We start from the raw sequence: 23,475 nt of genomic DNA on the forward strand, positions 1-23,475 counted from the left end.
TGACCACCCCGGGGGCAGACCTCAATGCAGGAGCTGCCCTCTTGTGGTCACTGAGGGGGAGCACTGCTCAGCCAGAAGCCAGGTTCACGTCTGGTGAGCACAGTGGCGATGGTGGCAGCCTCTCCTGCTTCCTCAGCAGCGCTAAGGAGCAGCAAGCCAAGCTGTAAGGAAAAGTGAGCAGGTGAGTGGAAAGGAGCAAGAGGTCCTGGACTGCGAGAGGGATGGCCCACTGCTGGCTTAGGCCCACTCCCCACCGGCAACCCCTGAGGGTTCCCGGACAGTGAGAGGGCGCAGGCCAGGCTGAGGGACCCCTCCCCACCCCACCCCACCCCCGTGTGAATTTCATGCACCAGGCCTCAGTGTATAATGAAGCAGAGTGCAGAATTTCCATTTTCTGAAGCATTTTCTCAATTCGTTCAGATTTGCTTTCCAGCAATTGTCATTAGTTTGGCTTAAATAAACTCACAAAAATGATATACAGTTTTGAATGTTTCTTATGTTAATAATATTCTAACCAACTGAGCTGTTTGATTAGGGCAAAGCAGGTAACATGGTTTGTATTTATTTATTTATTTATTTTACATGTACTTATTAATTTTTTTAGAGAGAGAGAAAGGGAGAGGGCTAGAGATAGAAACAGTGATGTGGGCCCTGGCTGGTTTGGCTCAGTGGATAGAGCATCGGCCTATGGACTGAAGGGTCCTGGGTTCAATTCAGGTCAAGGGCACATGCCTGGGTTTGGGCTCGATCCCTAGTAAGGGCATGCAGGAGGCAGCCGATCAATGATTTCTCTCTCACTATTAATGTTTCTATCTTTCTCTCCCTCTCCTTTCCTCTCTGAAATCAACAAAAATATATTTTAAAAATAAAAAAATGTTTTAAAAAAGAAACATCTATCGGCTGCCTCCTGCGTGCCCCCAACCAGGATTGAGCCCACAACCAGGGATGTGGCCTGACCAGGAATCAAACCAGTGACCTCTTGGTCCATTGGTTGGTGTTCAACCACGTAGCCACACTGGCTGGGCGGTAACATGGTTTGTAAAGGTCAATCCTGAACTCATGGTTTTCAGTATATTTAGATACAGAAATGAACGTAAACGTGGGGTGTGTGTGCACGTGTGCCTGTCAGGGCATTCCTTGGCTCTGTCCACTGAGAGAGCCTGGAGCAGCACTATCCTCATGGCAATGAGCACAGTGTCCAGCTCTTGGTTTCAAATAACATCCTCTATAAAAAGGAACCAGAGCTCCTCGGAGGAATGGCTGATTCCAGAGCTGATGCAGGGAATGTATAAATTGAACCTGAAACATGTTGCTATGCCAGAAAGAAAATAAAACTAAAAAGGATGAATGCTGAAAGAATATTTGAAGGGGACCAAAGTTTTGCCACCCTGAAGCTGCCTTTTTGGGATATTGATTTTAAGCTGTTTATTATGAAACTAGAGGCCCAGTGCATGAAATTTGTGTGTGGGGGGATGTCCCTCAGCCCAGGCTGCACCCTCTGGCAATCTGGGACCCCTTGGCTAGGGTCCCTAGGCCTGGCCGGTGATCAGGGTCTATCGGGGGTTTTGTCCCCCCAGCTGCTGCCACTGCTTGCCATCTGTGTGGCACTGATCCCCCCTAACCCCCCCCCCCATTGCCTCCCTCTGCAGGCAACAGGCGTGGGGGGCGATTGCTCTTCTGGCCTGGGCCTCCCTCTGCCAGGCGACCACTGGCCTGATAGCTGGCCGGCCACGTACCCCCCACAGCGTCGCTGGCCTGCAATTGATCACCCAGCAGAGGGAGGCCCCGCCCACCTGGCTGGGGCTCCATGATTGAAGCACAGAGGGTAGCCTGGTTCTCCCTCTGCGGCCAATCATGGGGTGCTGGAGGCCCCCCAACCAATTGCATCACACCCACCTTGGCTGGCCTGGAGCCAGTGCGTGTCATAGCGTGGTTGTTGGGAAGATTGTCCAGAAGGTCATTCTGCTGTTTGGTCAGTGGGTTGATTTGCATATTACGCTTTTATTATTATAGATAGAAGATTCAGAAAGAAACTTTGACCATCCTCCCTTTTCCTGCCCCAAAATTTCAGTCAGAAAAACCTACTTCAGGAAGGAAATCTAAGGATGTTCGACTTAACCGAAATAGCCTATCTTGAATTAAGTATGCTAAAGAAGAGGGCTCAGGCAGAGCCTGTCAGACTAGAAATCCCAAGTGCCATTGTTTCTGAGTTGCCCAGCAAGAATTTCCCTGCCAAGTATGTTCTGCTCTTCCTCAAAGCCTGTAAGTCACCCATTCTCACTTCTGAAACCGAAGACCCCGTTTCTCTCCTCCCTTTTCTTCTTTGTCCAACATGTCACATACACCTAATGTTGCTTCACTGTCTGGAATTGTCATGTTTATGTGAATTCCTCATGCACATACATGTATTGAAAATTTTTTTCTTCTCTTGTTAAATCTCTCTGTTAATTTGGTTATTAGCCCAGCTAGAAGAACTTAGAAGGTGGGAGGAAAAGTATTAATTTGTTTTAGCTCCCACGCAGTCATGCTGAAGGATACAGAAGACAACTTGAAAGGACTCCCAGTGACCAAATCAGACAACTCGAGTATCAAAATGAACAATATTAGTCATTGGATAATAATTCACTGAATGTACAGGGACTTTGAGTCCATACTGATGTAATTAAGTAAAATGAAAGCATGATGAGGAATGGACTATTTCATAATCTCAAGGTCTCCCCCCCAGAAAAAAAAACCAAAACTTATTAATTACAAAAAGGAAAGAGTAATGTACAGTAGAGAAACCTGGCAGATGCCTCTTTAACCAAGTAGAGTAAAAGGACATGGGAACAGGCATAGCCTGACAGGACCAAGTAGAAAGAAAACAGCATAATTTCTGTGACTGTCCTGCTGCTGCTGAGTAACCTGAGTGGAATTATAAGGAAGTTTCAGACAAACCCAAAGTAAGGGACATTCTATAAAAAAAATGGACAGTAATCCTCAAAAGGGTTAAGGTCATGAGAGTCAAGAATGAAACCCTGTTGCTGAGTGAAGGAGACTACAGAGACATGACAACTAAATGCAGCGTGTTACTTGGGCTGGATCCTTTTGCTATAAAAGACGTCACTTGGAAAACTGGTGACGCTTAAATGGGGTCTGAGGTTTAGGAATGGTAGAAATGCATCCATGTTCTTTCCCTGGTTTTGATGGCTGTGTGTGGTTAAGTAGGAAAATGTCCTTGTTGGCAGGAAATAGACACTGATGTATCAGGGTAGGGAGGGATGGGCAACATATGGACAACTGACTCTCAAATGGTTGAGGTAAAAAGCTCTTTGTACTATTCATGTAAATTTTCTGTTTGATATGATTTCACAAAAACAGATTTTTTGTGAAAAAGCCCTGGCCAGTGTGATTCAGTTGACTGAACATTGTCCTGTGCACCAAAAGGTTGCTGGTTCGATTCTGGGCCTTGAACATCAATGACAACACTATATTATAACCTGAATAAGAAGATTAACTTAAGTCTCTGTAGGAAAGGTCCAGCAAAGACAAACAGAAGCAGACCACTCTGATTGATGTGTAGAAAATAGGTTATGCCCTAACCAGTTTGGCTCAGAGGATAGAGCATTGGCCTGCAGACTGAAGGGTCCTGGATTCGATTCCGTCAAGGGCATGCACCTTGGTTGTGGGCACATCCCCAGTGGGATGTGTGCAGGAGGCAGCTGATCAATGTTTCTCTCTCATCAATGTTTCTAGCTCTCTGCCCCTCTTCCTCTGCTTCTCCCTTCCTCTCTGTAAAAAATCAATAAAAATATATATATATATTAAAAGAAAACAGGTTGTATGCTCTGAGAGGTATGGCCGATATTCTGAGTATTGGCTCTTTTAAAAACTTGTGATATAAAACCAGTCTCCTTGTGCCTTGATTCTGTGAAGCTGGTGCCCTGAAGACGAGGCATAAATATTTTGGTTATCAAAAGGCATACCACTCATAAGAAATCACTTAATTTCTCTTACAAATTTGATTAGTGCGTCAGTCCAAAGATCTACCCTAAGTCACCTGACAAATTCAAGTTTCCAAGTTTGTGAAGATGAGGACCAACCTGCACGGTGCTGACTACCTTACAAGGACATGAAGACATGGTGCAGCCAACCTCATCCTGATGCTTCCCCATCCTTCAAAGCCTCCTTCCTTCCAGTACCCCAAATGCCCAGCAAAGGGCCTTACACACAGTAGGCACATGGTGCTTGTGGTTAGGATTTAGGATTTGGCACATGGATAGCACCTGTTAGTGGAATTAGGTGACCTTCCCTTTCCCTCATCTCAGACCATCTTTCTAGTTTTATTCCCTATGTTGCATCTACCCCTAAAGGACTCAGTATTCTCTGAACACTCCATGTTCTTTCATATTTGCTTGATATGAATAATGTTCTATTTTTAAAGAGGAAGTTCAAATATTATTTCTTCTCGGAGATCTTTCTTGTCTTTCCGTGCATTCATTTGATCCATTATTCATTCATCTAGTGACTCATTCAACAAATATTGAGCACCTTTATAAGCTGAGCACAACGAGAGGCATTGGAAATGTGATAGTAAGCCACACATAAAGGCTCACCATCCTTTTGGAGGCCCCTCATGGGGGAAGACCGAGTTTAATAAACATAATTTATTTTGTCCACATTCATGAATATACAATTAGCACCTGACATGTTCTAAGGAAGCAAACACTGTTCTTTGAGAGCACATCACCAAGAAATCTATTTAGAGTATGGAGGGTTATGAGTAGAGGGGTTCAAGGAAGGCCCCTCTGAGGAAACGTTTTCTTAGGTGTCTGGAATGGCGCCCCCAAAGCTGGACCCTCACTCCGACCTGCATCGGGGTCCGGGGACCCTCCATGCCGCCAACTACAGTGATAGCCCCAGCCGGAACGGCCGGCCCTGCCTTCACCAGTCCCAGACCTCGCGAGAGTACGAGGTCACCCGTTAAGGCTCAGACTTCCCGGCCTCAGAACGGCCGCCCCTTCCTCCGGGCCCCGCACCCCGCGCTCCGCTCTCGGATTGGCTGGCTGAGCCGCGACGAGCTAGAAAGAGGTTCGACTACTAGTCCTATTTCTGGTCCCGCCCACCGAGCCTGCGGATTGGACGGCTGGGTCTTGCGTCATGCGCCCCCTGGAGCGCGGACGAGCCAATCAGGAGCTCGGCGTATTTTACAAACTGGAGAAGGAGCTGCCCCAGAAGCCAAGTCAGGGAAAAAGCGAAGAAGAGGGGGCGACCCTGAGGGATTCCGGGGAAGCTGTGGCACGGGGATCTTGGAGGTTTTTAAGGAGGAGAGGCAGCTCGGGGTCCTGGGGCGGAAGAATAGGCGCAGGGTGTCTGGAAGGGGAACCCAGAAGTGCCGGCCTTGCAGGCGCCCGGTCTTCTGGGCTCAGGCATTTGAGCGAAGGTGGAAGTATCAGGAGTGTGAGCACCGCACCAGAGCCCATGCTGTCTGATCTTTGATTCCTCGTCCTGCCTTTCTTCCCCATTTCAATTGTAGCCGTCATGGCCACCTTCCAAACCAAGAAGGATCCTCTCCTCCGGGGTGTATCACCCACCCCGAGCAAGATTCCGGTTCGCTCAAAGAGACGCCCGCCTCTCCCCTCACCCAAGCCATGCGACTTGGAGCGGGAGAACCAAGATCCAAAGGTAAGAGGGGCTTGGTGAAGACAATAGCTACAAGGAGGCAGCACGCAGCAGCAATGCACCCCAATGCTGATTTTTTTGTGCCCTTCCCTCCCCCAGAGATTGGAGCAGAAGTCCAGTACTCAACGTCCCCTTGTTGACTCAGCAGGCCACAGGCCAAAAGCCACACATCAAACACAAAAATCAGAGAGATTGGTGGGGAGCACTGTGCTTCGGAAACCATTGGAGGAGCTCAGGCCTAGCCCTAAGGAACAAAGTGTGGGGCCTGGGCCTCCTCCCCAGAAAGGTACTTGTTGGAAACTAGAGCACAGTCTCCTGGTGGGGAGAATGAGATGGGGGTAGTGGAGTTTGGGGGATCTGCACTGCTCCAGTCTCCTGCTATATATATGGAGTCCTTCCTAGTCCCTGCTCCTGGAAAGCTCTTTGCTCTTAGAAACCCTCTCCTTCCTTCAGCAAAATGTCATCTCTTCTGAAGCCTTTTCCAGCTCTCCAGTCACAATCAAGTGCTCTGTGTGCTAATACTTTGCTATACTCTGTTATAACATGTCCATAATTTGTTTTTGGCTTTTGAACTTTAGAGAGAGGAAGGGGAGGAGAGAAAAACATCCATTTGTTGTTCCACTTATTTATGCACTCGGGTTGATTCTTGTCAGCGTCCAGACTGGGGATAGGACCTGAACCTTGCTGTATCGGGATGACACTAACCAACTGAGCTACCCAGCCAGCGCACATGTCCATGCTTTGGCTTGAATCTGTTACCTCTCTATAGTTTGATGATAGCTTTTTGAGAATGGGCTTTGTCTTATTCATCTCTGAGCCTCAAGGATGTCTTACATAAAGTCTGTGAACATTTGGTGAGTTGAGCCCTATCATATGAGTCTCTGACTTACTGCTGCACCTCCAGGTGGCTACACTAGGGTGTCTGGCCCCTCTTAGCTTTCCCTCTTCCTTTCCCATGTCACCTTTCATTCTCTCCCTTTACAGAGATTCCAGGGGCCATAGAGTTTGTGGCTGACCCTGAGGCCCTGGCTACCATCCTGTCAGGTGAGGGGGTGAAGAGCTGGCGCCTGGGGCGCCAGCCCAGCCTGGCTCAGAGGGTACTGGTTCGAGAGAGCCAGGGAGGCACCATCCGGAGGGGCCAGGTAATGAGACGGAATACGAGGAGGTCAGGCTGGGGTGGACTGAGGAGGGATTCCTGAGCTGACGGCCTCTTTTGGGATTCCCAGGGTGCCCGGGCCTCTGCATATTTGGCTCCCAGAACCCCCCAAGCCCGACTGGACCCTGCCAGGGCTTCCTGCTTTTCGAGGCTAGAGGGACCAGGACCCCGCAGCTGGACCTTGTGCCCCCAGAAGCTAGAGGCTGTGGTGAGTGCCCGTGGGGGGCTGATCCTCAGTGTTTCTGGGAGCTCCTTCCAGGGGACATGGCTGGCCTTGGGAGAGAAGGCATCTCGTGATGACCCAAGGGAGGAGGAGGGGTCTGTGGAGGCAGATGGGGCTGGTGGTGAAGCCTGAAGGTTTGGGGCTCACCTCTGCCTATGCTTTTTCTCTTTTGCTTTTATGGGTCAGATTCCACCTTCAGGACCTTCCTTTCACTCCTCTGCTCGCCCCGGCTTCCAGGAGCTAAAAAGAGAGACAGGTGGCAGCAGCCGGTAAGAAGGAGGCGGTCATTTGGAAAAGGATGATCCAATGCTCCATATAGGGATCCCTCAGAGCTAGGGTTTTCCAGTAGTTTTAGGACTTCCCGCCAACCCAGGAGGGGAAGGGAGAGGTGGACCTGTGACTGCCCAGGTGAGCCCTTGGAACAGGATTCAGGCCTTGTCAGCCAGGCTTCAGTAGGACATCAGTTCCTTCCGGTTGTGGGGGAGGAAGGGTACAAAAATGAGAGGCGCTATCTCTTTTGATTAGTGGCTCAAGCACAGATTGTGGCAATAAATGGAATCTGGGTCTGATTCCTGACTCTTAGCAAACTTGCTAGTTGTACAAGCTTGCCTTAATCTCCACGCTTCAATTTTTTTTTTTTAATCTGTCAAATGAGGATAATGTTTGTGCCATCATTAGAAGTTGTGGTGAGAATTACGTGAGCTGATGTTTGTACAGCAGTTAGCACAGTGCCCAGCTCATACTTGATACCCAGTGACTTCTAGATGCTGCCCTTATTGTCATCAGGACTGCAGTGAGCCAGGCCTCGGGATTGCACCTGGAGACCCCAGCCCAGCCTGGTGAGTGAGTCTGGCCATGGGGAGAGAACAGGGGCAAGTGGGCTGTCTGCAGTGGGGATCAAGAGGGAAAAGCTCAGTGGGCTAGGGGGAAAGGGGCGAGGCCGGATCAGAAGGAGCTGGAGAGAAAGAGACCTTCTTGATAGGCCAGAGGTTGGCCCAGTTGCACTTTCATCAAAGGATGTGGTCCCTACCCTCTTCCTCCCACTTCCTACAAGAATTGCCTTCCACTCACTACTTTATCCTCAGCTCCTAAAAGCCATCAGCACCTCTGGAGCCCACTCAGGGTATTCAGATTATTAAGTGATTACTGAGGTATTAGATGGATCTCCACCCTTGATGGGGCAGTGAGGGCTGTCAAACTGATATGCCCTCTTTTGAGGTTGCAGAGCCCTTGCCAAACTCTGGTAGGTGTTCCAGGTTCTACAGAAATTTCCTATCTCCTCTTAGCTTCCTCTGTCCTGGAAGGAGAACACGAAGTAGTCACTCGCTCAGATGAAGAAGGAAGGGGCCCTCCTGGTCCGGCCCAGTGGGTTCCATTAAGAGAGAGCCGGGAGCTAACCCACACCAAGGTGAGACGGGACCCTTGTGGGAAGTGGGGCAGGGGAGAGGCCTGGGGAAATTCCCCAGCAGCAGCCAACGCTGAGGATTGTGGGTATAGCCAGGTAGTCCTGGGCTTCCGATGTTAATTGGAGCTGGGTTTGCTCCTGATGAGCCCACGCCCTCACAGAGAGGGACTGGCCTCTTGTTTACCAGGTGTCTGGGCCTGGAGATGAGAGGTCACAGTCTGGTGTATATTTGTGTCACCATCGGAACAGAGCAGAGAGATCTGACACTTGTCAGCCCATTCATTCCCATTCATTCATTCCATCACAGTATGAATTGAGAAGCTACTGTGTGCTAAGCACTGTCCTAGGTTCTGGATATACAGTAGCAAATAAATTCACATTCTACAAAGGGGAGGCAAAAAGTAAACACATTGTAAAATATATAGTGTATCAGATGGTGATAAGTTCTCTGTAATTAAATAAGGCACGGAAGTGGGGAGGTGATATTACAAATTCAAATCGATTGGTCAGGGGGATCTTATTGAGAAGATGACATTTACGCGAAGACCAGAGGAGCTAAGGGAATAAGCCATCCAGATATTTGGGAGGAGAGCTGCAGATGCAATGGCGCTGAGGAGGAAATATGCCTAGTTTATTTAAGGATCAGCGAGAAAAGGAGACCGGCAATTCTGAAGTGAGGAAGGAGAATGACAGGAAGTGAGGTCAGAGCAATTTTGGGATTGGACTGGGGAAGGATTCACAAACCAGGGCAAGACCTTGGATTTTACTTGGGATGAGTGGAAAGCCGTGGGGAGAGGGAGTGAACAAGGGAGCAACATGATTTGATTAAGTCTTAAAAGAATCACGCTGGCTGGCAAGACTGAGGAAGGCAAGGAAGGAGGGATCACTCTTCACCGTGTTCCTCCCCACAGGACAGCCGTGACTGCCACCCGATGCCCTCCCCTGGGCCTGTGCTGCTACCATCCGTCCCCCGTCCATCCCCCTTCGGATTGGCCAAGCGTGTTCCCTCCCCCGGCTCCTCAGCTCCGGTTCGCGTCCACAGCTCCTCGGGGCTGGGCAAGGGCAGAGCAGTCTGGCTGGGATCCCTGCTAGGTCTAGGCTTTGTCACTGCTCAGCCAACTCCTCTCTCCCCAGCCCTCATATTCAGTGTTGCGGCGTCTTGCCATTCGCCCCAAAACCCAGTTCACACCCATCCCATCGGCCCCCAAAGCTCAGCAGGTAAGAGAGGGCAGGGGAGGTGGCTGGTAGAGGAAGGGAATGGATGGGTATAGGAAGAGCTATGATATCTCACTTCTGTCCCAGGCTCCATGTTTGAGTGGCCTCTCTCCTCAGTCTTGCCCTGAAGAGCCTGCTCTGCCCTGGGTAAGTGCCCACGGCCTTCCCGTGCTGAAACCCCTCACTCTGTCCTGTGGGTCTGACAGTTTGTGGCAGGTGGGCTCTCTGGAAAGGCGACCTGCCTCTCCCTGCTTCTCTGCTGCCCCTCCTAATCTCAGTCTAGGGCCTCTCAGTTAGAAACCTGACCCCTTCCTCATGGGGGCGGGACTCAGGCAGGTCTTTCTGTCCTTACCAGGCTTCCTCTCAGGGCCCCTCTCTCTTCCCATGTGGCAGGAGCAGATTGCAGTCCGGCTGTTCGACCAGGAGAGTTGTAGAAGGTTACAGGAGGGGCCTGGAAAACTGCCTGCAGCAATGCCTCATGGACCCCAACCTAGTAGAACCCCAAACCTCCAAGAGCTGAAGATGCAGGTGGGTCTTTGTGGGCAACAGCTTGGATGCCTGATGGGCAGGGACAGGGCTGGGGAAGGGAGAAAGGGGAGGCGAAAGGGGGTATGGGAATAGGACGGTGTGGGCAGAGACTTGAACCCTCATCCTGACATCACACTGGGGTGTTCTCTCCCACACACAGCGCATCAGTATCCTGAAGCAGCTTTTGCAACAGGAGGTAGATGGGCTGGCAGGGAGCAAGTGTGTCCCTCCTAACGGAGGCTCCTCTCTGGATATGGCTGAACTTCAGTCCCTGCTGGCAGAGATTCCTAGAACTCCGAGTGGCCCAGAGCTGGATTCTGGGGCTTTCCGCCCTCCTGAACTGATACAGCACTCTGGACTGCCAATGCCCTGCCTTCCAGAGGAGGGTGGGGAACCGCAGCTGGGCCCTGGGGCAGAACCTGAGGCAGCTCAGCCCTGCCCTCCGGCAGAGCCAGGCCCCCCAGAGCCCTGCCTCAGGAGGGAGCCTGAGGTACCGGAGCCCACCCCCCAGAAACAGCCTGAGGTACCGGAGCCCACCCCCCAGAAACAGCCTGAGGTACCGGAGCCCACCCCCCAGAAACAGCCTGAGGTACCGGAGCCTTCCGCCCAGAAACAGCCTGAGGTACCGGAGCCTACCGCCCAGAAACAGCCTGAGATCCCGGAGCCCACCCCCCAGAAACAGCCTGAGGTACCGGAGCCCACCCCCCGGAAACAGCCTGAGGTACCGGAGCCCACCCCCCGGAAACAGCCTGAGGTACCGGAGCCCACCCCCCGGAAACAGCCTGAGGTACCGGAGCCCACCCCCCGGAAACAGCCTGAGGTACCGGAGCCCACCCCCCGGAAACAGCCTGAGGTACCGGAGCCTACCGCCCAGAAACAGCCTGAGATCCCGGAGCCCACCCCCCAGAAACAGCCTGAGGTACCGGAGCCCACCCCCCGGAAACAGCCTGAGGTACCGGAGCCCACCCCCCGGAAACAGCCTGAGGTACCGGAGCCCACCCCCCGGAAACAGCCTGAGGCGTCTGAGGCTCGCCCTCCCGTGGAGCCTGGACCCGTGCAGGCCTGCGCCCAGAGGCAGACCGGACTTCCAGAGCCCTCCCCTCGGGCAGAGGCAGAGGCAGAGGCATCAGAGCTCTGCCCTCTGGAGCCTCGGGGCACAGGGTCTAGTCCACAGTCCTGCTGCAGTCAATGGGCTCCAGCTCAGACCACCAGTGTGATCTCCTCTCAACGCCCACTTTGTGCCAGCCCCACTGTCCACTCACTCCAGTCTCTGAGGCCCCCGGCGGGCCAGGCAGGTGAGTGGTTGGTTGGAAGGGGCTGTGAACAAAGGAGGTCCTCATCTCGCTGGGAGCAGGACCTCCGCCCTGCACCAGGTGATCCCGGGCTGGCTTGCTTCCACCTACCTTGCCCAGCCTGGCTCTCCTTCCGGAAGTGGGAGGGGCTGGGCTCCAGTCCTGTGCTCCTAATTGGCTCGCCTCTTGGTGGGGGATGGAGAAAGGGCAATGTAAGGTGAGAGTAAGGAACTCCAGAGCTCACCGTGAACTCTGGCCCATGGACCCCCCCAGGCCCTAGCAATCTGGCTCCTCGAACCCTGGCCCTGAGGCAGCGCCTCAAAGCATGCCTGACCGCCATCCACTGCTTCCATGAGGTGCGCCTGGATGACGAGTGTGCCTTCTACACCAGCCGAGCCCCTCCCGCAGGCCCCTCTCGTGTCTGCACCAACCCTGTGGCCAAGTTACTGGACTGGCAGGATGCCCTGGTGAGCGCCCCCATCCACAGCCAGGCTGTGCCTGCACAGCCGGCCTGTGGGAAGGAGGAGGCAGAGCAAAGGGGCCAACCTTGGCTCCTTGATAAAGATTATTGGGGGAGCATTGGCTCAGTTCAAGGATGGCCGGACTGTTACAATGTCTTTCTCTCTCTCTCTCTCTCTCTCTCTCTCCAGTGTTTTATTCCAATTGGTGCTGCAGCCCCTCCGGACTCTCCCACATGAGGCGACCACTTCCACCCGTTCCTGCCCTAGCTTGACTCTTCCTTTTAGCCCTTATTTATTGTCGGACCACCCTATGGGATTGGGAGTCTGGCAGTGGACACCCTTTTATCCTTCAATAAAGTTTCTAAAGCGATCTGAGTGTCTTTCCCTCTGGCCTGACCGGGGCCAGCACCTGCTGTTGCTCTCCAGTTGCCCACGTGGTGGCAGTGTCCTCCAGCTTAGAGCCAGCTCTGGGCTGCCAGGATCCCCGGCTCCCTCACCTTAGGTCTGTCCTGAAGGGAAGAAATCATCCCACTCTTGTTCACCCCACCCACTCAGCAAGCTCTGTGAGTGTGGGGGCAACACTCATTGTCCCCTTCGGTCACCTGTTTGTCTCCCTGGTTCTTAAGATCAGTGCCACTTCCAGGAGCCACCAGCCACGTCTTCATCCCCTAGAGATCCTCTTAGAACCTTCCCTGCATCAGACAGAACACCGCACACTAGACCCATATCCTTGCCACCTGGCTGGTGTCACTGGTTGGTGTCTCCCTCCAGGGTGAGGCCGGAAGCTCTCCTGAAGCTCCTGCCGCTCCCCTCCCTCTTCCCACCTCACAGCGGAAGCCCTGGGCTACGCCCCTCGCCCCTCCTCCAGAGGCAGGCTGGCGGGGAAGAACTAAGCTTTTGCCTCAGGCAGGGTGGGTGGGTGAGAGGAGAGTGGGTAAGGGTCAGCCCTCTGTCCCCACTCTGTGCACCAGTTAAGAGGCACACACGTTCTCTAATGTCACTTTATTGGAAGAGGCAACAGCAGCCCAGATGGAGGTGACATGGGGACTGTACAGAATGGACTTTAAATGCGAGGAAAGAACTCACTGGTTCCTCCCGTTCACAAAAAGGCTGCCAAGGCAGGAGCCTGGAGCCTGAGAAAGGGGGGATGGCCAGAGAGGTTTCATGACAGAGGACCAGTGCCTACCCAGTCCCAACATCTCCCACCTCGATGAACTTCTATCTCTGTTCCCCCTCCTACAATGCCAGGTCTGGCTATGAGGCTGTTCCCCAGCTCCCAGCGGGAGAGAGGGCCACAGCCTCCGCCCTCCCTCCTCAGACCCGCTTCCGCAGGATGCGGTGGTCCGCTCCCCAGCCACTAAGTCCTGGAAGCACCGAGAGAGACTGCCCAGCAAGGCCTCCTCCGGGAGCAGGCAGGTCCACCCCACAGCCAGGCTCTCAAAGGATGGGTGGCACTGTGGGTGGGGCCAACTGAAGGTGGGCGAGGAGGGAAGAGGAGAAAAGGGCGAGCGAGGGGGTAGAGGAGGGGGCCGGCTCAGTCCGGGTAGATGATGAAGCCAGAGAAAGTGCTGTACTTGTTGGTGTTCCCGCCGTGCACCTTCCCGCCGTCCAGCTTGATGAAGACTTCGTCGCCCACGTCCAGGTGCAGGATGACGCTGTTGCTGGCGTAGTCGTAGTTCTGGTCTGCGTCCTGGGCAATGGCGCTGGCCCGGACCTATGCAGAGAGAGCAGAACAACCCCCTCACTCCCTTTGCGGAGCTGGGGTGGTGAGCGGGCCGGGCGGAGTAAGTGCAGCGGGGCCTGGGAAAGCTGGGGCAGGGGCTGGGGTGGGCAAGGAGAGGCCAGGAGACCGCAGAGCTTCTCAGGCACGAGAGTCTCACTAGCTGTGTGACTCTGGCAGCTCTCATACCTTCTCTGGTCCTCAATTTGAGCGGAAGGTGAAGGTAATAATTGAGCCTACCCCAAATAGTGACTACATGTGAAGTGTATTAGAACAGTGCTTTGCACATAGAAAATGCTATAGGGCCTTGCTATTATTATTATCGTGTAAGAAATAAAATTACTCTGTAATTTCTAGGGTAATTTCTAAGATTCTGAACCCCCTCTGGCCTCCTAAACTTGCATTCCTATCCCCAAGCGTTAGGACAGAGGTGTGTCCTTGCGTATCAAGGGTGCGGGCCTTAAATGGGAAGGTGCAATGATGCATTCATGCCTTGGGGTGCCCCTTCCCCTTTAGTTCCCTCCAGCGCACCCAGAGGGGTCGCCTTCTTCCCCATCAGGTGGCCCCTTCTCCTCGCTGGTCTCCCTGTTGCTGCCGTTCACCTCCAGCTGCCAGCCCGCCACGAACGCCCCTCTTCCTATCCCGCAGGGGCTGGTTATTAACTCATTAATTATTCATCATTATTCTAATCACTATTTACTGTCCTCAGGGCCCGCAGCGCCCGCGCAGTGCAATTCTGAGTGGGAGCCACGCAGCCCTGGCCCCCTCAGAAACCGGCACACTCTGCATACACATTGCCTCTTCCCCCCCCTCACAGACAGCCCCGCCACCACTGCAGAGACAACACACCTACTCAGGGCCACATGCAAATAGACAGGCTCTTTGTTCACACCTTTGCACCAGCCCAAGCACCCAAAGACACACTCAGATCAACACCCACTCACTTGCACACATAATCTGTCTCATACGGACAGAGACACACGTACACTCTCACTCCCTTTCCCTGGGTTCCCAGGCGACCCTGCTGGGAGGAGCCCCCAGGGCAGAGCCTGCGGGCCTCGCAGCAGGAGGGGCTTTCCCACAGCCAGGATGAGCAGGCCTGATGCAGCACGACACCCCCTCTCCCCGCGTGTGGGGGGAGGGAGCATTCAGAGGTCACCGCTAAGTCTCCACCTTACGCCCAGGCACCTACACAAACCCCTACGCCTGAGGCCTCGAGCTAAGCCAAGGCAGCAGTGACTCTGGCTCTGACCACAGGGACAGGGAGCAGCAGGACCCGGAGGCCAGAGGTTGCCAGGGAGGATGTGTGGCCTACTGGGCCAGATCCTCCCTTCTCCGCTTTGCCTCTCCTCCTCCAAACCCGCCCTTTGCCTTTTTCCTTCTCCAAATCCGTTCCTTCACGCTGCCTGGCTAATATACCATTTCTTGCCTCTGACCACTGACTCAGTATTAGCTGAGTGTAATTGGTCCTAGGCCCTGGGACCAGCCATAGAGCTGGTGGTAAATGAGCCAGGATTTTCCTTCCTTTTTACTTTTTCCTTAAAAAAAAAAAAAAAAAAAAAAAATCCAAGCTGAATGCCCCCCATGGGAACACCTGCCTACTGTGCACTGCCCGGGACCTGGCATTCATGGAGAAGGGGCTGGGCTGTGTGCTGAGAGTGCAGGGAGATTTAAGAAAGCTGCTTGGCGAGTCTGAGGTTGGTGGGTGAGGGGGCATCTCACCTGCCCGTTTTTCATCAGGTCTGCCCACATGCTGGTGCCGTCGCCGCCGCGCATGAGCACATGGTACGCGAAGAAGTAGACGCCGGGCATGGGGCAGGTGAACTTGCCGCTGGCCGCCTCGTAAGCATTGCCCACGTTGGTCACCACGTCGTCGAAGCGCAGCACCTCGTAGCCCTCGTGGGGCCGCCGCAGGCCCGCGTAGAAGGCGATGCGAGGCACGTAGCCGGCAGGGAGCGCCACCCCGCCGGGGCCTGGGCCAGGGGGGCCTGGGGGGCCTGGCCTGCCCGGCTCTCCCGGAGGCCCTCTGGGCCCTGGTGGCCCCGGGGGCCCTCGAAGACCCGCCCTCCCCCGCCGGCCCACCTCTCCCTTGGAGCCCGGCGGGAAGGGGGGCGCGGAGACCGGCGCGCCGTCGGGTCCCGGGCCCCGAGCCCCGTGCGGGTCGCACACCATGCGACAGCGACCCAGCATCTCGTAGTGCGCTGGCCCGCGGGAGCTGTGCACCAGCAGCGGGATGGCCACCAGCAGCAGCAGCACCATGGCCACCCCGACGGCCGCGCCCGCCACCCGCTTGCGGCGGCTCAGACGCGACGCCGCCAGGGCCAGCAGGTCCTCCTCGCTCTTGGGCGCAATGGCGTCGGAGAGGCTCGGAGCTCTTGGAGGGCCCCCGAACCGGCCGGTGGCCGGGCTCGCGCCTGGGTCGGGACCCCCTGGCAGCTGCACCCGAAGCCCCCCTCCCGCCCCTGCGGGCTCCCGCCTCCGCGGTGCGGCTCCCCAAACCTTCCGGCGAGGCAGGCGAAGGTCCCGCCTGGGCTGGGGCAGGGGCAGCTCCGGGCGATTCAGCGCCGGGGGTCCTATGTTCACCCCCTGCTCAGCCTATCGCTCCCGGGAGCCTGGCATCTGCTGCTTCTCTGACAGCTGGCTTCTTACAGGTCTAGGATGCTCGCTCGCTGGACAGCTTCTTCCTCAGGGATGGCGGAGCCGAGGTTCCCAGCCACCCGGACGGATCTCTCCCGGCCGGAGAGGGGACTGCTCTCCGCGCTCTGGACGTCCCGGGCTCTGCGCCCGGGGTGGCACCCACCGGACACGATCTCCTCCTAGGTTTGCGCTCTCTCTACCTCTTGGCGAGCACGGATCCACCTTCCTCCCCCAGCTGCGGCCTCAGCCCAGGTGCTGGAGCCCTGGCCCCGCGTGTCCCTCCGGGAACGGGCTCCCTGTCTGCGTCTCTAACCTTCCTCTGCTCCCTCCCGGGGCGGCAGGGACTGTGGTGTGAGCAGCCTGGCGCCGGGAGCCGCTGTGCGCGGCCCGGGGCGGAGCGACCCCTGGCGCCCAGAGCGGGAAACGCGGGGGCGGGGCAGGCAGCGGCCCCCGCCCGCGGACCCCCGCCTCACGGTGGATGCCCCGCTCCCGGCGATTCTGCACGGGGTCACTGTTCCCACCTATCCTCACTTTCACCCTCTACCCCGAGATGGGTATTCCCGGAGCCCAGAGGAAGCCAGAAAATAGCGATGGGATAAAAAAGGGTCGAGATACACAAGATACACGGAGAAAAGACAGATGGATTCCTGAGCTAAAAAGAGCCACCTGCCCCCAAGAAAAAAATAAAGAAAAATTAAAATAAAATATAGCAAGCAAACGAGCAAAAGGGGTGGGGGGAAAGAAATTCACCACCCCATACCCCCCAGTACCCATAACCAAATATCATGTGGTAAAGGGTTCAACGGTACATTTTGTTTTGAACTAGAAAAGGCAAATCTCCTGGCACGGTGCCCTCGACCCCCCAGCACTGGGAGCACAGAGCCGCAAAGAGGGAATGAGAAAACAAAACGGAGGAGCCTGTGGAAGCCAGCAGGAATCTGACAAGAAGGCAGGAGGAGCGACAGAAATCAAAGAGACAGAAAGCCAGATAGAGACGCAGAGACAGAGACAAAGCTTGGAAAAGAGACTAACTGACAGCCCCAGAGGGGGAGAGGGAGAGACAGAGACGGGGAGGGAGAGAGAGAGACAGGAGCCGAGACAGGTTGACAGATCGAGAGAGAAATGTAAATGGTGCGCTGCAGAGAGACACCCAGGTCCGTGTTTGGACTCCAATGTGACATATCAACGGTGGGGAAGACGTGGGGGCAGGGCGGGCCCTCAGCAGAGGGGTAGGCTGCCGGCCTGTGCATTGTGACAGTCGCTGGCAGGTGTGGACGGGGGATGTAGCCACGGGACCCTGGCCTTGTGTGTCCCCGGGTGAGTTGGGGTTGCAGATTGTTTTGTCCTGGTGTGTGTGTTGTGAGGGCTATGTGAAGAGAGGTTTTGTATTTGTCTTCCTCTTAGTCCTTAAATGTGGGACCCTCTGAATGCCATCTCTCCCGTCTCGGAGGAGTGGAGTCCACTGGGGAGAAGGGTCAGCAGGCAGCTCTTGTCCCTTCCCCTGTCCAGCCCAGCCTAGTTCCAGCCCTGCCTAGTCCCCGATTTTTGTCCAGCCCTAGGATCCCCTCCCCCTTCCTTCCCCCTTCCTCACAGGTCTGTGGTTAGATAGAAAGCCAGAGAAGTTGGACCCCACATAATAAATGTTTGGAGGAGGGGTTGGAAGCTGGTTTTACAAATTAACATAACCAAAATGCAGATTAAGTTCTAGACAGCCTCCTGTGAGAGATGACTGTATCTGGCACTCCGGGGGCCCAGAGGGAACGCAGGCTTGGATAGCTCCTCTCTGAGAGGGGTCAGTCCAGGGAAGAGGCTAGTGGCTGCATTCCCCCTTAGGGCCAGGCCCTTCTGGGGGAGATTACTTGCTTACAGAGACCCCAGAGGCATGGAGAAGAAGCTCTAGGACTGGCAAAGTGGGGAATGTTTGAAGACCCTGAAGGTGGACAGCTGCAGAGGACTTCCTAGAGTCTGGGATAGGCCAGGACTGTGATGTATAGGAAAGTGATGTGTAAAATGGAGGGCACAGAGCACACCAGGGCATGCGTATTGGGTGAAGGTGATATCCGCATTTCTTCTTTACCGTACCCCTTTCCTGCCTCCCCCAGCCCAGAATGTATAGGGAAGAAGAGGTTGCTGAGGGTGGGCCTGTGTGGAGAGGGCCCCTACATGCCTGAGAGGGTTGGGAGAGAGAGAATTGGCAGTCAGTGGGGGAGGGGCCTCCTCCTCCAACCATAAATACAAATTTTATTCAAGGTCTTTGTGGCCATTTGTCTTCCTGGGGGTGGGGGCAGGGTAGGGGGTGGCTGAGGGCCATGTTGGGGCTGTGCATGTCTAATTCCAGATCTGCTCCCCCAGGCTGGATGATGGATGGGTCAGAGAGAAGAGAGCAGGTCAGGGCTCACACCAGCCTCTCCGGCCTGATCCTCAAGCCCCATCAACCCCAGGTCCTGCCACTCCTCTCCTTTCTCCTCCCCACTCCCTCCACTCACCTGAGGCAGTCTTTGCTCAGCCCTGCTCCCCTCCCCACTCGACCCACCACGACCCTCTTTTGGAGCCCCTCACCTCAGCCCTCTTCTCCCTGGAGCTCCCCGCCTCCGCCCATCCCCAGCCCAGGCTACGAGCTGCTGCGTGAGCTGCTGCGTTGACCGGCAGGCTGCAGGCTGCAGGCGGTGCGGGTGTGTGTGGCGGGGGGAGCAGGCTTGGCTCACAGGGAGCAGAGGGGCCAGCTCCATGAATTTATTCATGTTCTGTTGCTCTTTCCCCACGCTCCGCTCCGGAATGAAGCTGCCAGCTCACTAGGTCCTTATTTCTTCCCCTGCAGCTGTCACAAGGAGGGATCTGGGGAGGGTCAAGGCCAGTGCTCCTGAGGCCAAAAGCCAAGTGTCTGGGTTCAAGAGGAAATTCTGGGGCCCAGGCTGGGACCTGGGGTTATTTCCCCAGAGCTTTTGGGAAACCAAACTAGAGGCTCCAGGGAGGTGATATGGCTGGGAAGGGGGGTAGGCAGAGAAGGCTGTGCTACAGGACATAGAAGGAGCAGGGGAGGTGGGGACGAGGCTGATGGAGGAGAAGAGGAGAGAGGAAGCCTGAAGGGGTTCCTGGGCTCCCTCTATAAAAGCACAGTCTAGCCTGAATCTTGCCTTAACCTCCACCCTGACTCTGCACTAATCCTGACCCTAGTCCCAAATTACACACTCAACTCCTTTCCAATCCTAATATGAATCCTAACTCCATAACCTCACCCTAAAGGGATCCCCTCCCCACTGGTCCCATCCTGGAACCCAGGAGTCTCTCAAGAATTCCCCCAGGGCTTACAGCCAGGTGTGCCTCAGAGTTCTGAGGACCAGACTTTTGATTAGCATGTGATTAGCATATTATTTGAATGTAATATGTGCCTTCTACTCTGTGGAAGTTTTCATGTTAAAATTTTATGAAGTCTAGCAGAAAGGTCCTGGCTTCTTGAAGGTTCTCTCTTTCTATTCCCTTTCCCACACTCCTAATCACTGATCCCCATGCCCTCCAGGGGGAAAAAGGGGCTGAGGAGATGAGCAATAAAGGGCACATGGGAGGGAAGATTCTGGCAGTGTAATCAGCTCTTGTCATTGCAGTGTAACCTCCCCAAGCCTCAGTTTCCTTATCTGTAAGAGGAGAGGAACCAGCTGGCTGATGTTACAATAAGATCTAAGGAAGCACTCTTTCCTTCCTCACCTTTTAGAGTCATCCATGGTGTGGTTCTCTCTCCCCACCCCATACACACGCTCTGGCTTTCAGCTCCCACATCTAAGATGACACAGGATTGGAAGCGGCTTGGGTTGCCTGGTACTAGACCCTTGACAAGAAGAGAAAGGAACATTGCCTGCCTGTTAGCATCGAAGAGGAAATGACATTATTGAGTGTTTCCTGTGTGTTAGGGCTTTTACAGGCAAGTTCTCATTGCATCCTCGCAGGATGCTGAGAGGTGAATATGTTGTTTCCATTTTTACAGATGAGGAAACTGGGGTCCAGAAAGGAGAAATGGCTTGTCCTAGATAGCCCATAAGTTGCAGCACTGACACGGATTCTCATTTCCTGGCTTCCTTGTCAGTGCCCTGGAGAAGAGAAGAGGCAGGGGAAGGGTGAGAAAAGCAGGCCAGGGAGCGAGATTTGAACTCCTGTGGAAGGGGAGATCTGCATGTGAAGCCCACAGGCCAGGCACTTGGCTCAGCACAGTCCCCATCTCCAACCGCCAGCCCTGTGGAGACTGACTGACACCCAATGGGTGTTCAGTGTCCAGCTAACAGATGTCAGTGTACATTGGCTGCGGGAAAGAGCTGTTCAGAGGGAGAAGAATGTGAAGCCAGCCTGAGGGAAATGGGCTCAAGAGGTGAAAGGGAGAAAGAACCGGCCAAGAGGACTAAGGACCGCTCTCCCACTCCCACCTCCAGTGGGAAAACAGTCACGGCCCCAAGAGCATGCACGCACTTTGCACAGAGGATCCACTCATCTGCCACTGGAGCCCCTCGACCCGCAGCTCTGCGGCGCAGCCTTGGGTTCAAAGAACAGCGCCAGCGCCCGGAGGGCAGGGGAGGACCCCAGCCCCGCAGGGGGCGGATAGTCACTGCCTCTAAGGTGTCTGTCAGGCCGAAGCCGCTGCAGACTCCCTTCTGCAGCCCTTGAGTCCTGACCAGGTGCAGCTCCTCGCCCTAACCTCCCTCGCCACCTCCTTTTTCCATTCCCTCATCCCCAGTCCCCACCGTCCTCCTGCCCAGCCACCCGTTAATGAAATGAGGAGGGAGGCTGCACAGACAGCTGTCAGACCCCTCAATTCTCCGCTGGGATATTGGATCCCGCGCTGGGAGACCGGAGACCGACAGGTGAGCAGAGGAGGGGCTGTGGGGGCCGAAGGAGGGGTGCTTGTTGGTGTGGCGCCAAGTGCAAAGCGACGGCTAAGCGTCGTCGGCCCTGGGATGCTCTTTCTGCCCAGCACCCCTAGCTTTTTCCTCTCCTCCAACAAACAGGAGACTGAAGGAACCCCACACCCACCCGGCCCTGGGTCGACCCGCCGCTCCTGGTCCTGCACCCCAGGCCAGCCTGGCTCTGTGTGGGTGTCGCGCGTAGCGGCTCAGCTTGGGCGGGCGCGGCCCGGTGCTTCCCCCCACCTCCTTCCCTTCCTTCCTTCCTGCTCCCCCTCCTCCCCGCGCTCCCTCCCCGGCGGCCGCGGCCTTTATTAGGGATTCCGTGGCTGTCGGTCCCACCATCCATCCTGTCCGCCGGCAATTAGGCGGCCAGACAAAGAGCAGCTTCGGATGGATGAGGGTCCCGGCGGATCGGAAATGTGAAGGGTCAGCGCTGCCGCCCGCGGCGCACCCCGCTCCCCGCTCTGCATAATCGCCGGCCGCCGTCACTCAGCTGGCCGCCGGGGAGCTCGGGGCCGGGCGGGGCTGGGGCTGCAGCCGGGGCGCCCCGGGCCGGGCGGGAGAGGGCCTGCCCGGGGCGCGTCTTGCGGGGGGAGAAGGGCTGAGGGCGCCTGGAAGCGCCTGGAGGACAGAGGGCAGGACCTGGCCCCGGGGGGTCCCCCCAGGACATGGGCAGGGAGACCGCTGCCTGGGAGCTTCCAGTAAGGAAGCGGGGACTCCAGCTGCAAAGACGAATGGCTGGTGGCCCAGGCACCCCACGGCTGGGAAGCTGGGGGCCCGAAGGTCTAGGGTCGGTCTTCTGTCTGTGTGGATGGGACTGCGCCTAGGACGAGCCCCCTTAGGGAGGCAGGGTCTGGGGCTGGGTGCGCCCCTATCGGAATAGAATGGTACTACACTTCTACTCCCCATTCTCTCTCTCTCTCTCTCTCTCTCTCTCTCTCTCTCTCTCTCTCTCTCTCTCTCTCTTAAATGTTTGACCAAATACAGCAGGCTAAGTATATATATATATATTTTTTTTTTCCACAGAGAGGAAGAGAGAGGGACAGAGATCTAGAAGAGAGAGAATCATGGATCAGCCGCCTCCTGCACACCCCCCACCGGGAATGTGCCTGCAACCAAGATACATGTCTTGTTCGGAATCGAACCCAGGACCCTTCAGTCCGCAGACCGACGCTCTATCCGCTGAGCCAAACCGGTTTCGGCTACCCCCACCCCCACCCCCAATGTCTTAAGTGAAATTCAACCCTTCCACCCGAATAGAACCGAGAGGAAGTTCCAGGAGTCCGCGTCTTCACTGCGGATTCCTTGGCGCTAGCTGCCTCTAGCTGACAAATCAACATTTCAATCTGACAATTAGTGGTGGAGATGGGGGGAGAGGGGCCCTCGCTGCCAGGACCCGTTAACCCTCCCGGCGAGCGGCAGCGCGGTGGGCGGCGCTGGCAGTGATGAACGACTCCGAGGGGGCCCCGGGCCCCGAGCGCGCATTCATTACTGTCCTGACAGGCGGGCGGGGGCCTGGCGGGCCGCGGTGGACGTGCCAGGGAGAGGCCTGTGGCAGGAGGGAGCGTAAGGGAGGCGTTTACCAGCCCCGCCGCCTGGTCAGCTCCCGGCTCTTCGCCTCGACCTTGGTACTTGACTTACTTATGCGTGGCTGGCCTCTCGGCTGTTGTTGGGGCTGGCCCTGGTTGCAGAATTTGGAGAGCAGGGACCGGGACTTAAGCCCTCTTCAGGTTAGGCGATTTCAGATCCCAGATGCCAAGAAAGGGGCAGACAGGCCTGAGGGCTAGAAGCTTTTGTCTGACCTGGGAGGAACTGTGCGTGTCTGTGCACACAGAGGTGGTGTGTGACAGGTATTGATGGGTGTGGATCACGCGTGGCGGGCGGTGATTGTGTGAGTTAGTGTTAGGGAAGTGTCGGCGAATGTCTGAGGAGGAGCTGCAGCGTCTCCTTGCTGTCTGTGCCCCTCCCCACCGCCACTTGCTGTCAGGTCTCTGTCTTCGGTTCCGCAGGAAATGGCAGTGTCCATGGTGACAGCTGAGGTGTGCTGCTGGGGTTGGGAAGATAGATGTTACCTGTGAGAATGCTGGTCTGGACAACTGCTCCCTTCCTCCGCCTCCACCCCAAACACCGTCCTTTTCCCACGCTTCCTGAGAGTAGTGGGTATTTATCCCCTGCAGTCTGGAGACCCAGCTGCTGAGGAAGTGGTGACTGTCAGATATCTATAGTCAACATACAGCCTCCATCACATACACAGTCTCTAATGTAAGCTATGACCTCAGCCCTCTGGC

At 55.5% G+C, this 23,475-nt stretch overlaps 2 protein-coding genes across 10 annotated transcripts; one reads left to right on the plus strand and one right to left on the minus strand.

Moving 5' to 3' along the window:
* The first annotated feature begins 5,162 nt into the window (after positions 1 to 5,162).
* Positions 5,163 to 12,316, plus strand: LOC118730387 (trophinin associated protein). 9 transcript variants are annotated; one of them, XM_045587943.1, is made up of 15 exons: positions 5,163 to 5,294; positions 5,510 to 5,664; positions 5,761 to 5,947; positions 6,646 to 6,803; positions 6,888 to 7,025; positions 7,227 to 7,309; positions 7,827 to 7,879; positions 8,327 to 8,448; positions 9,357 to 9,473; positions 9,580 to 9,663; positions 9,748 to 9,807; positions 10,054 to 10,188; positions 10,349 to 11,483; positions 11,754 to 11,947; positions 12,131 to 12,316. In XM_045587943.1, exons 2-15 carry the CDS (start codon positions 5,521 to 5,523, stop codon positions 12,176 to 12,178), a joined length of 2,658 nt encoding a protein of 885 aa, XP_045443899.1. In that variant the 5' UTR covers positions 5,163 to 5,294; positions 5,510 to 5,520; the 3' UTR covers positions 12,179 to 12,316. The 9 variants fall into 9 exon arrangements, with proteins under 9 accessions (XP_045443899.1, XP_045443900.1, XP_045443908.1 ...); XM_045587944.1 differs by having other exon boundaries at positions 5,184 to 5,294; positions 5,516 to 5,664; XM_045587948.1 differs by having other exon boundaries at positions 5,188 to 5,664; positions 10,349 to 10,744; positions 10,811 to 11,483.
* Positions 12,317 to 12,934: 618 nt separating this feature from the next.
* On the minus strand, positions 12,935 to 16,187 carry C1QL4 (complement C1q like 4). Its single transcript, XM_036456771.1, has 2 exons — positions 15,384 to 16,187; positions 12,935 to 13,655 (listed from the first exon to the last, which is right to left on the minus strand). The coding sequence occupies exons 1-2, from the start codon at positions 15,918 to 15,920 to the stop codon at positions 13,476 to 13,478; spliced, it is 717 nt and encodes a 238-aa protein (XP_036312664.1). The 5' UTR covers positions 15,921 to 16,187; the 3' UTR covers positions 12,935 to 13,475.
* Between the last annotated feature and the right edge of the window lie 7,288 nt (positions 16,188 to 23,475).

The sequence above is a fragment of the Pipistrellus kuhlii genome, unplaced genomic scaffold (assembly GCF_014108245.1).
Source record: "Pipistrellus kuhlii isolate mPipKuh1 unplaced genomic scaffold, mPipKuh1.p scaffold_m20_p_3, whole genome shotgun sequence".
Classification (NCBI taxonomy): Eukaryota; Metazoa; Chordata; class Mammalia; order Chiroptera; family Vespertilionidae; genus Pipistrellus; species Pipistrellus kuhlii.